Source organism: Talpa europaea, assembly GCF_964194135.1.
Source record: "Talpa europaea genome assembly, chromosome: 2".
In the NCBI taxonomy this organism is placed as follows: Eukaryota; Metazoa; Chordata; class Mammalia; order Eulipotyphla; family Talpidae; genus Talpa; species Talpa europaea.
Window position 1 is genome coordinate 98,890,201 of NC_140068.1, and position 14,626 is coordinate 98,904,826.

The following is a 14,626-nucleotide window of genomic DNA, read 5'->3' on the forward strand; positions in this document are numbered from 1 at the left end:
GGTTACTGACCAGAACCACCTTCCTCCTCTTCCTATCCCAAGTCTCCTCTCCCTCAGCCAACACCACAGCAGGCCAGAGTTCTCTACTTGATGGAGTAAACACACCTTCACTCCTGAAGGTCTGAGTCCTTGCTAGTCCTGCCCTTCTGTTGGCTGTCCTTTTCCATGAACCTTCACCTTTAAACTTGACAACTGAACCATGCTGGAGGTGAAAGGTCTCTGCAGTTCACTGCAACTGAAAGGACTCTGCTTAGTCACCTCCCAATTCAGGCAGCAGCTCCCTTCTTTCTACCTGGTATTGACACAAAAGAAGAACCCAGATCCTTTTTCTAAATCCCCTAAATTAACACAGCACATTTTTACAGGTAACAGAAATTTCCTGATTCAGAAAACTAGGTGTATCTCATCCATTCAAGAATAGGAAAAAAGAGGAGAAATGAGACAATTCTCATAATAACCCATCAGCTAGCTATCTCCCTAGAAATTTTGGATGACCAGCTTTTCTGGACACAGAATATAGGACCCCCAAAATAGAGCTGGGACCCCAATTTTAGCCTGATTCCTCTACACAAATTCAAATTAGATAAACTGTTTTATTCTTCAGAGTAATTCAGTATTCATCCCTTTTCTTCTCCAAGTTACATGGAAACACCATGAAATATATTTCATTATCAAAAAATTTAAAACCTCTTCCTATAGGAACAGTCAGTCTATAAGAAACTACTACAAACAATAGTGAAAGTTTTCTTCTGTTGCTGTGCATATGACACAGCTACACCTCAGGGGTTGTTCCTCAGAGCAGCAGGATGAGACTCTCTGTCACCCAAGACTCACTCAGAGGCTGTGCCCAGAGAGTGTTCACTCAAAGAAGAGGCTCTGTGAGGGGGAGGGACAGTGATGGGGCCCTAGGGTTACACAGCCTCAGAGTTGCATAGGAGAAGGGGGGTTTCAGGCCCTAGGGTAGCACCATCCACATCAAAACCTGAGGGGATCCCCTTCGCTGAGGGAACCACAAGCTCCTCCAGAGAAGGAGGATTGTTCATGGGCACAGAGGGTTTCTGGGACCCAGCCTCCAGGGGGCAGAGGGTCATGGACATGTCTCCTGAGACACATTTGAAGTATGGAAGGAGAGTCCCAGAGAAGGAAGCTGGGGGGAAGGAGAAGATGTGGGAGCCATCAGTCATGTCATAGAAGGAGACGTCCCCATGATCATAGTCCAGGAAAACCCCCACCCTGTGGGGAAACTGCCTCAGGGGTAGTGGAGTGATATCAATTGTAGAGGGACAAAATCCTAATTCAAAATGCCCCACAGTCAAAAACCCCCTTTCTGTGGTCTCTATATACCAGCCTTTCCTGTTGACATCACTCCTACAGACCCCCAGAGTCCACACACTTCTGTCTTCATTTTTGACCTCCACCTCCCAGTAACAGCGCCCTGATGTGATGCCTTCAAGGCCTAGGATGCCACAGGAGTCTTCTGCATCCTCACAGGAGTCCTTCAAGGTCAGATTCTTCTTGTCGGGAGAGATGGCAATGCTGTCATGAGTGGAACCTGGATCTAGAGTGACAGACCCTGCAGAGAGAAGAACCAAGTATGCAAGGACACCCTGACCTATAACAAGGGCACACACCTCACCCCAGTCCTTCAGCTGCATGGGGGGAAGAAGTATGCAGGGGAGAGATAAACTCCATGAGATGAGAGTGTTGTGACTTAAGTTCACAGTCCACTAAGCAGGAGAAGGAACCACAAGGCTGACTTGGGGGTTAGATATGTCACATGGCCATATAAGGACCAACTGGGCCAATATGAGGCACATCCACCAGCCACAATTATGTGACTATCACTGCCACAACCCATACCCCAACATATGCCAACATATGTATCAACATTGAGGACTGATAGAGAAGCCAGAAACTGTAGGGACTGCAGGAGCACCCAGAAGGACACAAATTCACTCACAGGCCTGGAACTTCTCCTTCAGTCAATCTGCAAGAAATGACACATTTCATATGAGGAATGTGCAGACCCACACATCAGGACCAGCACCAAGTCTTCTGAAACATCATGATGAAAGGTTCACAGAAAAAAAATCCTTTGGAAACATTAAGTGGATTTATTTCTTTTTCTCTTACAGATGCATACATGCACACAAAACACACAACTGCACTAAAACCTTCCTACGAAGGCTAAGCATGAATTTTAATACCCAGAGATTAAGTGACTGTGAATCAACTTGAACAGAATGGTTATTACCCACACTTAACTATTAAAATAAGCTTTCAAGGGCCTCCCCGGTGGCGCAGCGGTTGAGTGCTGGGTTGCGAAGCTGCCCGCGGCCTCTGCAGTGCCGGTTCGATCCCCTGCTGCTCCCCGGCCACCGGAGGAGGGTCCCACATGGCGCGCAGACCTCTCCTGCCGCCCGCTGCTCCCCTCAGCAGTGTACTTCGGTCCTTCTGCCTGCTCTGCTCCCCGCTCTGGCTCTGGTGAATTCTCTCACCCTCCCACCCTTCTGACTGTACCCAGTGCTTGTATAAACAAACAAACAAACAAACAAATAAATAAATAACATGCCTCTATAAAAAAATAAAATAAAATAAAATAAGCTTTCAAGTCCCTAGTCTCACTTTTTTCTTGAAAAAGCAATAGATAGATAAAACTTTTAAAGACTGCTATTACTCATAAAGAATTGATTGAGAAAAATTTAAAGTTGTTGCTAAGCCACAGGTAGAGAGAATTACAACTTGCCTTAGCTGAACATGGAAGGTAACTATCGACCATAAGTGAAGGGAAGTCAGGATACAGCATCAGAGAAATCTTCCTCAGTAAGGAGACAAAAGAGGTTTTGAGGAAAGGAGAAAGGTTCAAAGGAGGAAAGAAAAAAATGCATTGAGAGGATACATGTGACTTTTCTTACCATTTTTGTGTGGCGGTGGTAGCAAAAACATGTATACAGATATGGGAAAACCAAAAAGAAAAAAAAAAAAGATGGATTTAATCATCTACTCCCCCAAGTATCATTTAGAAAGAGTGAAAGCATTGAGGAAAACCCCTGCTGGGTTGAGACCCCAAAGATGTCCATGTCCTAAACCCCAGACATGTCAATATGTCACACACATGCACACATTACAAAGTGAACTTACAGCTGTGATCTAGATAATGAACTTTGTGATGGAGATTAGTAAGGAATATTCAGGTAGGCCTAAATTAACCATGTGAATCCTTAAAGCAAAGGACTTTCTAGGCTTTGTACTCAGCAAAGTAGATGTGACAACAGAAACAGAGTCACAGAAACACTGTGTTTGCTGGCTTGAAGACAGAAGAAGAGGCCCACAAATGAAGGAATGCACAAGTCCTATAGAAGCTGGGAAAGAAAAGAGCCTCCAGAAACAGAACACAGCCCTTGCTGCACATTGATGGACTCTGACCTAGAGCTAGAAGATAGTAGATCTGTGTTAGTTTAAGCTGCTAAGTTTTAGATCATTTGTGGCAGTTGAGAGAAGACTAATAAGCTCATGTATGGTGTGTGCCACACCCAGCATAGAATGAGGTCCTAGCAGAGAAAGGGTCTGAGAAAACTTGAAGCCCCCATCACCTGCACAAAGACACAGAAAATCTCCCATTCTCTGCTGGAAGTTGGAGAATCAGAGTGGTACACAGAGACAGAAATCAAGGGAAGGCCTGGGTCAAGAGAAGAAAACTATAGACCATAGGCATCCAAGTGCCCAAGCCCATGGATTTCATGCTGGAGTAAGGTGAGGAGACCAAAAATGCCCTATACAGGTAAACATACCTGTGTCTCCTCCATAGACACCAAACCCAGGATCTTAAGAACCAGATCAGGCTAGCCTACCCAGGGTAAGGAACTGAAATGATTTTTAAAAAATCATGGGGAGCCCTCTGCCCCACTTTGGCCAAGGCCACATAATCTCCAACCACTATATTATCTTTGGGAAGAAGAAATGAAGATCACTGACCAATGCAAGCTAACAGATATCCAAAGATACTGAAATGTCTTCAGTGGGGAGGGTCATTGCCTCCAAAGGGCCGAGACTCAGGATTAAGATTAGAACACTTAGGGAAAGAAATAAGAAACATTTTCTTGCACAGTTGGGATGTAAATAGGTGACTATTATTTCCAATTAGAAAAGGTCACTCAGATAAATCGGTATTTTCATCTCTATTGATTTTCTAGATACAAGGAAGATCACACAAAATGTGGGGCTGACCCATGGGACCCTTTGAGAAAAGTGAACTTTGATTTTCTTCACTAAGAAATTAGATGATAATCAACTATAAATTTTTATGTAAGTAATTGTTAGAGATTACCAAAGGAAAAGCAGAAAAATGAGAAGGGGAGAGAAGAGAGTTGGCATTTAAATTTGAGACTCGATAAAATATTGAGTACATCCCTCATGCCTGTTTCTCACAGTCTTTATGTCTGACAGCAAACAACATCATCCAGAACAAAAGAAGGGAAAGTTACACAGACTGTGAGGACACAGATCCTCACACACCCAGCCATGAGAATCCTCCAGGTTCTTCTCTGCAGCAGGACCTACTGCTCCATCCCACCTGACTGCTGTGTAGGCTCAGCTGGGCCCCTGTCAGAGGCAAGAGCAGTTTGATGGTTACCTCAAAAATGGCTTAAATAAATAAGTCTTGGGGCCTCCCTGTGGTGCAAGGTGTTAAGACACAACCTCTGAAGCTATTCGCAGCCACTGTAGCACAAGTTCGAGAGATTTCAGTAAAGACATTTATTTATTTATTTTTTAAAGATTTATTTATTTATGCATACAAGAACTGGGGTACAGGTCAGAGTTGTGGGGGGTGAGAGGATTCACCAGAGAGAGAGTGGGGAGCAGAACAGGCAGACTGACTGAAATACACTGCTGAGGGAAGTAGGGGGCAAGATAGGAGAGGTCTGCTGTACCATGTGGATAGCTCCCTGGTCAGGGATCGAACTTGTGCTGCAGTGGCTGCGAATAGCTCCATAGGTTGCGTCAAAGAGAAACTGAGACCTAAGCAGACCAGCAGGATTTCTGGCATCCAGAGATCAGCAATTCCTGATCTACAAAACTATACAATTGTTAACCTGCTCAGCCTCTCCTCACACTGACCTCCCCACTGTCCTCAACCACAGGCAGGACCAGGTGACAAGGGGTCAGAGGGTGTCCTGACCTCATATGACCTGCAGGGAGGACAGAGCAGGTAGATGCAGGTCTGGGCTCACAATGAGAGGTGGAGGGGCCTGTTGTTTCCAGATGGAGGCTACAGAATAAGAACAAACCAGGGACCCAACACTACCTGGTGGGGGTCCCTGATAGAGAAGGGGAAGAGGAGGCTGGGAGGGGTCCCAGGACCCTCAGGGCCACTCACCTGCATACAGCTGGGCTTTCCTCCAGGCTGAAAGGGAACACACAGGTGAGATCTCAGCACAACCACCTGCTCATGTGACCCACGCGGCCTGGGCTCCCTCTGTTCTGCAGGTGAGACTCTCTAGGGGGGTGGAGGGGAGAGGCTGAAAGGTCATGACCTCCTGCCCTGTGCAGACAGCAGGGGGTGGTGGGAAATCCCTGGCTCAGGTCAGGAGCCTGCAGGACAGACTGACCCAGCCCTGCCTGCTGCTGCTGTGGGGCTTTGGGCAAGTCACTGAGCAGCTCTGGGCCCCAAAACTTAAAACTTTCTTATTCTATCTTTGTTCAGTTTTGCTACAAGGATCAAAGATTATACTGTCTGCAAAAATATTTTATGAAATAAAATATAAATTATTCCATATTGTAATAAAACCTATATCCAGCGTTTTCCTGGCAAAGAATGATTTAAGGATATGAGGCAAGCTCTGGTATAAAAATCTCCAATCTGCCTCAGAGAAAACCCCGCTGTTCTGGAATGCTGACAGCCCCCACCACACGCCACACATGGTCAACCCATCCACAGTCAGCATTCATTGAATGCTGTCTTGGAGGCAGTGGGCAAAAGACCACATTCTTCAATTTAATGTCCCCATTTACTTATCCACCTTTAATGAAAACTCAGGGCAGCTGTCTCTTGCTTCCAGGTGCTTTCCAAGAATAAGATGCATGGAAGGCTAGAGAGCCAGCAGCATGGTGGAAGGTCAGGATTGGAATTAGACCAGGATGCTCAAGACTCTGCAGATTACCACCCACCAGGATTCCCCTGTCTGGGATACAGCCAAAAACTGAGAGAACCTGGGAACATGGTCTTGCCACCCACCAGCTCCACCCAAGGGAAGGGGTCCCCACGTCTGTACTTAGACAGACAAAGGGGGGACACCTTGGCACAGGGGGGACAGGAGACCCAGGACATCTGGAGCATCACTCACCTGCCAGGTAAGCTGCCTTCCTCTGGTCTGAAAGACAACACAGGAATCAGGTGAGCTAAGAACCAGAATGTCTCCCATGAAGGGGACATGGAGAGTTCAGGAGGGAGAGCAGAGCTTACCTAGGATTGCCTGGAGTTCACCTGAAAGAGTGAAAACAAAAAAGCTTCAATGCCTGTCCCTAAGAAGAAAAACTGTGTGCCTAAAGGATCCACAAAACAAAAACCTCTCTGTGTCATAAAACTCCCATCTCCAGACATATCTGAGCCTCCAAGTTCCATTGTTCTCTGGGACTCAGCCTCCTGCTCTGATCTCCCTATAAAGTGGACCCTCGGCTCTGGCTCTGTGTTCAACTTGTCCCTCAGCACCCACTGCCACACTCACCACCCTGGCCCCTGTCCTGCCTTACCTGTGTCCTTCAGGTAAGGACACAAGTCCTCCTTGGTCCGTCTGTCCTCCTCTTTAGCTTGGCACAGATTCCTCTGTTCCTGCAGCCCCTGCATCTGTGTGGAATGTTCTCTCCAGGTGTAGCAGGAAGCTCCCAGGAGCAGGAGCAGCAGCAAGGTCAGGATCACTAAGAAAGCTGGCTTCCAGGGAGAGACCCAGGGGAAGAAGGGCTCTGCAGACAGAGATCCCCATAGAGACCCCATCAGGACACAGGACAGCCCAGCCTAGCACACCTGGGGGTGCCCAGCCCCTCCCTCTGACCCTGCAGGGAGTGAGTAGGGGGGAGCAGTGCTGACCTGGGGTAACAATGGCCATGGTCTTCTCCTGGCCCAGGACGGGGTTGAGAATGGAGCAGGAGACACTCCCCACAGAGCTGTCTCTCACCATTAGAGCGGACTCCACGCTGAACAGCCCCTCAGTGTCCTTGGAGTAGGTCTCAGAGAACTCATGGAACTTCTCCCCACGGGGGTGTCTCCACTGCACCTGAGGCTTCGGGAACCAGCCCGAGGCCATGCACACCACGCGCACCCCATCCTCCTCTGGCCCCGTGATGTGCACTTGGGGGGCAGAGCCCACACCTGCGGAGGGAAGATGAGAGGCAGGTGGGGCAGGACCCATCTGTGTACACCTCCAGGGAGTTTGTCCAGGTGAATTTTGGGGAGTCTGAGGAAAGGCTGCTGCCTGCAGGGAGCAAGGCATGACCCACCCCCAGAGTCAGATGGATGGAGTATGGGACGGAGGGCAGGGGGCACGGGGCTGCGGCTCAAGCTATCAGATTGAATGTCGATGTCCAAAGGAAACAGAAAAAATTAGTCCCCGGTTCCATCCTAATCCTCCACCTTTCTCACCTCACACTCGCCCAAGGCATCTTTTCCATACCAGCTTCCTCTCCTCTAAATCACTCCCACATTATAATAATGACAACCCAACATCAATTTCCCTCCCTGAAATTATGCCCCTGTGTGTTACCATTACCCTGATCCCTCACATACACTCACACTCAAATTCCAGAATGAATTAATGACTCCACCCCATCTGTGATAGATATGCAAATATCGCCAATTCTTCATCTTTATTTCTAACTTTCCCTCTGCCTCATACATTCTGGTGTCTTCTCACTCTGCCCCTGGATGGGGTCATGATTGACTTGACCCTGAGGTCAGTCAGGGTCACTCAGGCACTCATGCCTGGTGGCCCTCTGCCTGGGAAGGCTGTGCTGGACAACCTTTCCCAGATCACACCCAGCCAGCTCCACATCACAACCTCGCCACTGGACTCTAAGGACAAATAAAAACCAGAGTAAGAGACTTAATTCTCCTTGTTAAAAATAAGGAAAGAGATTCACTTCCCCTCATTTAATTACAGCATTTATTTAAAAAACTTGTACTTGTAGGTACTTTCTCTTCTATTTGAAATGTATATAAATCCTTTTTGAAAAATAGATAGGCTTTTTGACAACTTCATGATCCAGTAATATCTTTCTCAAAGAATCCAGGAGCCATCTCATGGAAATGTTGACATCAAAGGAGAAGGAGATAGCACCCCACGTCCCCCCTTCTCATGGAGGGAGGCACCTAACTTCTGTGGGCACCTTGCTCCATAAAGATGTAGGAATTTATTTTTCCTCCAGATAAAGCCAATTAGCTAGAAGTCCCCAATCACCAGGTAAGTTTTGAAGTGAAGTATGAGGATAAATAGTGTTGTCAAGTCCTTTCATATGAGAGCTGATGATTGTTCATCTTGAGGACATGTATGTCATGCATGGTATCTGCTGAGTTTTATAAAAGGCTAACCTCTCTTTGTCTTCACAGTCTCTTAGTAGATAGATTGGGATGCACATAATATTCTGATTTAATGCTTTTTCAATAATAAAAGTGTTTTCTTTCTCTACTATCTTTGTGAAGTGAATTTCTGAATATGGGGTCCATTGCTTTATATTTTGTTATATTTTCTCAGCATGGCCAAATCCAGTGAAGGCTACCGAGTAGAACCCAGATTAGCAAACCCCCTTATTGCCTGAACTAACTAAATGGTTGTGACTCTATGCTACTGATGTTTGTGTGGCTGTATGTGGCAGAGCATTATGACACTATTAGTGATTAACACACAATCACCTTTATCCCTAACACCAAACAGCAAAAAGTCAAAACAAAACCCTGGGAGTCTGCATTGTCCTCTTCCCCTACAAACTCTCTGTGAGCTCAAATCTGCCTACTCTATTGAGAGTTTTTTTCAAATTTCATTGACATCTGACCCTCCTATCCACACATTGGCGCTACTGAAGTCCTCCTAGGCAGTCCTCCCTCTACCGTGAATGTGATCCACGCCTCCAGCCATGCTCACCTGCCATCCATTCTCCTCTCAGCTGCCAAAGTGAACACTCTCAACACGATTCTGTTTAAAATTTCCTCAATTTTGCACTCAAACTCCTTAATAGTGTACACAATGTCTTCTATGACCTGCCATCTCTCTGCATTCCCCCCCTAATAATTCCATCTCTCTATTTACTTCCCAACTTATACACTCTGTGACTATCAAGGCCCAACACTCAAGCTCCAGTGAATATTTCTCAACTGCGAATAACCAAAATTACCATGCTGGGGGCCCCTGCCTCCTGGCACCCAGTCCATCAGCCTCAAGGGCTCTGGGACCTCGTCTGGTGACCTCCAGTGCCTGCCTAGGTGTGTACCTCCAAACCTCCTGACCACCACAGGCAGCCTAAACCACCTCTCTGTGCACCCCATACCAGGAACATTGTATTACTCCAGGGCTGTCCCCTGATACCACCCTCTCATTCACTCATCTGCTAACCACCATGGGTTCCTCCTGCTCCAGACACACCAGCCCACTCCTCCTGTGGGAATGTCACCATGCATATCCCCTAGGTTTGGAACTCTTCTCCCCTCAAAAGTAAATCCCTGAACTCCATTCCTATTTCCTCTGAGCTTTTTCTCAGATCATCAAAAGGCCCAAGCTGAGCCCCTATATTACACAGAAGCCTTCCCTCCCTCCTACCCCCAAATCCTGGCCCCATCCCTGCTCTATTTCACCTTTTATGCTAAACACTTACCACCTTCTAAGATTCTCTATTAGCTTCTTGTCCATTTATTTATGTATTTACTCTAGAAAATAAACTCCACAGGCCAGGGTTAGGCTCATTGATGTACCCCATGCGCCAGCCAGCCCCTGCATATAGCAGCCCCTGCACATAGTAAGAGCCCCTGCACACAGTAGGAGGCCCTGCACATAGCAGCCCCCGCACGTAGTAGGAGCCAGGGCAGGAGGGAGTCTTTAGGTTTGCATGGAGTAAGTGAGGGAGACTGAGCCTGTCTTTCTGGGTCTATAAAATGAGGGGCTGATTTACTTGGTCCCGGAGGGTCCTCCCAAAGGAATCCTAGAAGATAGATCAAGTCACCAACCTGCCACCTTCAGCTCGAAAGTAGCCTCTTCATAGAAGTTTCCCTTCCTGAAGAAGCAGGTGTACTGCCCGTCGTCCGAGACCCGGACCCCGCGGATGCGCACGGCCGCCTCGCCCCGTGCCAGGAAGTCCTCCTCCAGGGACATGCGCTCCCTGTACAGGGCCAGCTGCTCCTCGCCCTCTTCACGACCGTTTTTGTAGCTGAACGCGGCCTCTGAGAACTTGGAGCGGAACCACCTCAGCTCCATGTCCCTCACGTTCATGGGGGGCGACACACGACAGGGCAGCTTGGCGTCCCTGCCCAGCACCGCCACGATGGCGTCCGTGGGGCCGATCACTCGGAAGTCCTCTGTGGACACAGACATGGGAGCGAGAAGGCTCAGAGACTCACCTGGACAGGGACCTCACCTCACGCTGGGAGGGCCGGCTCAGGGGCAGGTGTCCCTTGAGAGGACCCTGACCCGTGGGCGTGAGCAGGGAGTCTCCGGATCAGGGGAAGAGCTTCTGGCCCCAACTTTGTGATGCAGAATGATGTCAGAGACCCCCACATCTCCCTGTGCACCGGCCCCGGGCCCTTGGAGAAGGACTAACTCCTTAGTTCTCCCCACGCAACACCGGAATCACCGTGGCTGGTCACCCTCCCCACGGCCCAGGGCGCACTCAGCGGGTGCTGCTCAAAGGAGCGGGAGGATGCGACATTAGTGTCCCGGGGACACACGCTGAGAACCACACTCTAATGTGACCAATTTCAGGACAGGACTGAAGGTGGCTGAAGAGCTTTCTGTGCTCCGGTGAGAAGTGTGTGGTCCCTCTGCCACCCCAGGGCGCCCCACCCCCACTCGTAATTTAATATCTTTCTCCTCCACTGAATTAGCTGTGAAGGAAGAACCAAAGCGAACTATTATTTTTGTTAAAGACCTACCATCCCATCACTCCCAGGAGCCCAATCACTGCTTCTGAAAAGGAAGCTTCACCCACTGACACCCTCTCAGAACTCTGGGTCTTCTGAGACCAGGTGGACAGACTGACATGGTTCTTCGGCAGGGTGAGCTCTGCTGGACTTCACTGGGTGACTTCTCACCTCTCCTGCTCCAGCTTGGCCTGAGTCACCACCAGCCCTCATCTGAGGACTAGGTAGTCTAGTCTCCCTCTCTGTCTTTCCTCACCCCGCATCTGGGACCCTTTACACCTGAAAGCTGTGCTCCTACTCTTCTCAAATCTCACAGTGGCTCCACAATCCCAAAGTGACACACAGACCCCATAGGGGTGACTGTCTAGTACCTCTCTAACACCCCAAATCCTCCTTCCCTCCTTTTCTCCCTCTCTCCTTCTGCTCCAACTGAGCCTCACCTCCTCTGTACATACACATTCAGCACCCAGCCAGCCCCCAAGAGGGTGGTTCCCTCCATAGGATCCTAATCCCCAACACCCCTCCCTCAGGGCTTCAATCCCATCCCACCATCACAATGACCCTTGATGGTCACATCTGCCCCCACACCCCTCTCTCCCCTGCTGCCCGACCTGCTCCCTGCCTGTCCTGCCTCTCAGCCCCTCTGCAGTGGGGGTGGGATGGGTTTCATGTCTTTATTAGTCACTGTCTCCTCCAAGAAAGCAGCTCTCTGAAGTTGGGGAACTTCTCTGTTCTATACATAGCACATAGCACATAACAGAAACATAATGGTGGAATGAAGTGAATTAATAACTAAGAAGTTTTTGTGATACAAATAAATCTAAAGCAAAAAATGAGAGGAAAAAGTATTTTTACATTTTTGTAAGTTACATTTTTTAAACACCATAAACCACTCACTGAGAAATAGTCATCCCTCCCCTCATGCTACATCTCAGTGACTGCTCTTAACTACGTCATCACATTAGTGGTTGGGGAGCACCCCAAATCTTTCTAAAGCCAGGGCCCCCACACACAGCCATCCTTCCTGAAGGAAGAGCTCCCAGAGCCCCTGGGCCCCACCCACCCGAGGGAGACACAGGACAGGGAGGGACACACTCACCTTGGGACCCCCCCAGGGGCAGCTGAAGGAGAAGCAGCAGGGAGGAGAGGAGGCAGAGCACAGAGCTGGGGCAGGAGCAGGGCACCATCTCCTCAGTGCTGGGGAGAGAAAGGACAGGAGGCAGCCAGGCCCACACAGAAGAGCAGGGCAGCCAGGAGCTCTGGGCTCAGGGGGGAGCAGGACCCAGGGTCTCCCCCCATCCCCCTGCAATAATACCAACAGGAGACTTTCTTACAGGTATATTATGTTAATAGGGGGAAGCATAAGCACACAGCTCTGACACCAAGAAAGAACAATGAGACCTCCATTCAGCCCTTCTGAAAGTCCCTATGACTGTAGGAATGATTAGGTTTGCTTGGGAAGAAAACCCTGCAGCCCTTTCCACCCCCGTGGCCCAACACCACAGCTCCATTTGACCATCCATTTTGTTCCCAACATCTGGGCCCAGGGTCCAAACCACCCCCCACTCATTTTCCTCACACCCAGTGACTCCCCAGGGCAGAGGCCCAGACCCAGGCCCCCAAGAAGAACAGACAAGTGCCTGCTTGATGTCCTGCCCCTCTCGTTGAGAGCAGATGTCTCTGAGAAGCATCAGGACACACGACACTGTCCCCAAGGAGTCGGGGTCGCCCCACAGGCCCCTGTCCTGCTCTGTCTGCTTGTTCAGTTCACCTGAAGGTCAGTCCCTCCCCAGCCCTGATCTGCCAGGGCCAAGGACAAGGCCCTGCCCCCAACACAGCAGGAGGTGGGTCAAATCCCCACTGAGGGCTTCTTCCTCATCCTCATCCTCTCTAACTGGTGTAGACAGAGCAGCAGGAAAGGTAGATGAGTCCTGCTCATAGAAAACACCCTCAGACCACCTACTGACTGGGGTTGGTGGATGCAAGCAATGTTCCTGGGAGGGCAGATTCTGGGGGCTGACTATGAGGTCCCTTCTGAACTCGGCCACTCTCTGTGTGACCTTCTTCATCAAGTCCCTTAAACTTCCTCCCTCAGTTTCATTATCTGTAACACGAGAATACTAACAGCATTTCCCTTCAAGGTTGGAGGTAGAATTACATGAAGCTGTATTTGAAGAGTCACTACATGTCATTAGAACAGCTCCTGCCACAGTGAGTGTTAACACACACATCATGAGATTAAACAACGTACAACCCTCAGCGAGGTGCTGGTTCTTAGAGCGGCGCCATTTCCAATGCCACCTCCCACCCTACTCCATTCCCATCATATTCCAGCTTCCTCCTGACAGCCAACAGCTCCCCACTTTTCTCTTCTAGGTAGAAAGATGTCTTCAAAACTTACATACCTGTTTTGAAAAGGTGGGACTTCCAGAGCATCTCTTGAAGCTTGAGAAGTTTCAGGGCTTACAGCAGGCCCCAAATCTTCCTGCAGAGTTTACACCTGAGGTTAGTGGCTCAGGAGCCAGGCTGGGAGCCAAGGGGCCCTCATGGTTTAGAGAAGCCAGTTCCCAGAAGTATAGAGATTGAAGGGGGTCTGTAGAGACCAGCCCTGGAGCCCCAACAAAGCTCTCCTAACAAATTCCAGTCACTTTCTCAGGCTCCTTCCACCATTTGAAAGTGAAAGCTGAAATGCAATCCCAGCAGCCTCCACTCTGCCCTCTGGACAGTGCACCCTGGTTATCAGCAGGGAAACAGCGGGATCAAAGGAGCCAGCATAGGGAGGGGCAGGCACCCTGACACCCCTGTAGGCACAGGGTAGGGGCCCAACCAGCACCCACTGTTGAGCACCCACTGCATTCCAGGCTGCTTGGCTTCCAGACCCAGAACTACGGGTGCGTGAGGGGCCCAGTCAGGACTGACTCTGAGCCCCATGCAGGGTTCTGCCTGTGCCCGATGGTGACCACCCCAATGACCCCATGGCAGCTGTCACCCCACATGGCAGAGCCTGTAAGGAGCCCCCAGAGAGGCTGTTTCTCATTTCTTCACAGCATCTGACCCAAGAGCCCCACACCTTGGACACCAGGAGTCAGCACTTGGCACCAGGAGCTGCCAGGAACTGATCCTGCCCACACTGCATGGACGGGGCCTGTGGCTTGTTCAGATGTTAATGTCACCCGTGACCTGGTCACAGTGACCAGACCTTGTCCCTCCAGGACACGAGGTCACCAGGAAAAGCCTGATTTTATGTCCCCAAGGAAACTGGAGCTTTGGCCTCCCCTCCCCACTCACTTCCTGTGGTTTCCCCTTTTCAGTGAAGGGCATCTGTGTCCCCCAGTTATCTCTACCAGAAACTCCAGGGTCATCTTCACAGTCCACTCTCCACCCAGTCTACTTCCAAAGCCCCCAAATGCTCAGTCCATGTCCATGGCCAGCACCTATTCCAACACACCTTCATTTCTCACCTGACCTAAAAGTCTTCTGCCCCACCTCCAGCCTCACCTCCTCTAGTTC

General features: G+C 49.5%; 1 protein-coding gene across 1 annotated transcript; it reads right to left on the bottom strand.

Moving 5' to 3' along the window:
* Positions 1–911: 911 nt before the first annotated feature.
* Positions 912–10,571, bottom strand: LOC311188061 (butyrophilin subfamily 1 member A1-like; the record flags this gene model as incomplete). The annotated part of the gene is made up of 7 exons (XM_084259328.1): positions 912–1,573; positions 5,378–5,404; positions 6,345–6,371; positions 6,464–6,484; positions 6,751–6,960; positions 7,085–7,366; positions 10,208–10,571. The coding sequence occupies 7 exons, from the start codon at positions 10,569–10,571 to the stop codon at positions 912–914; spliced, it is 1,593 nt and encodes a 530-aa protein (XP_084115454.1).
* Positions 10,572–14,626: the final 4,055 nt, after the last annotated feature.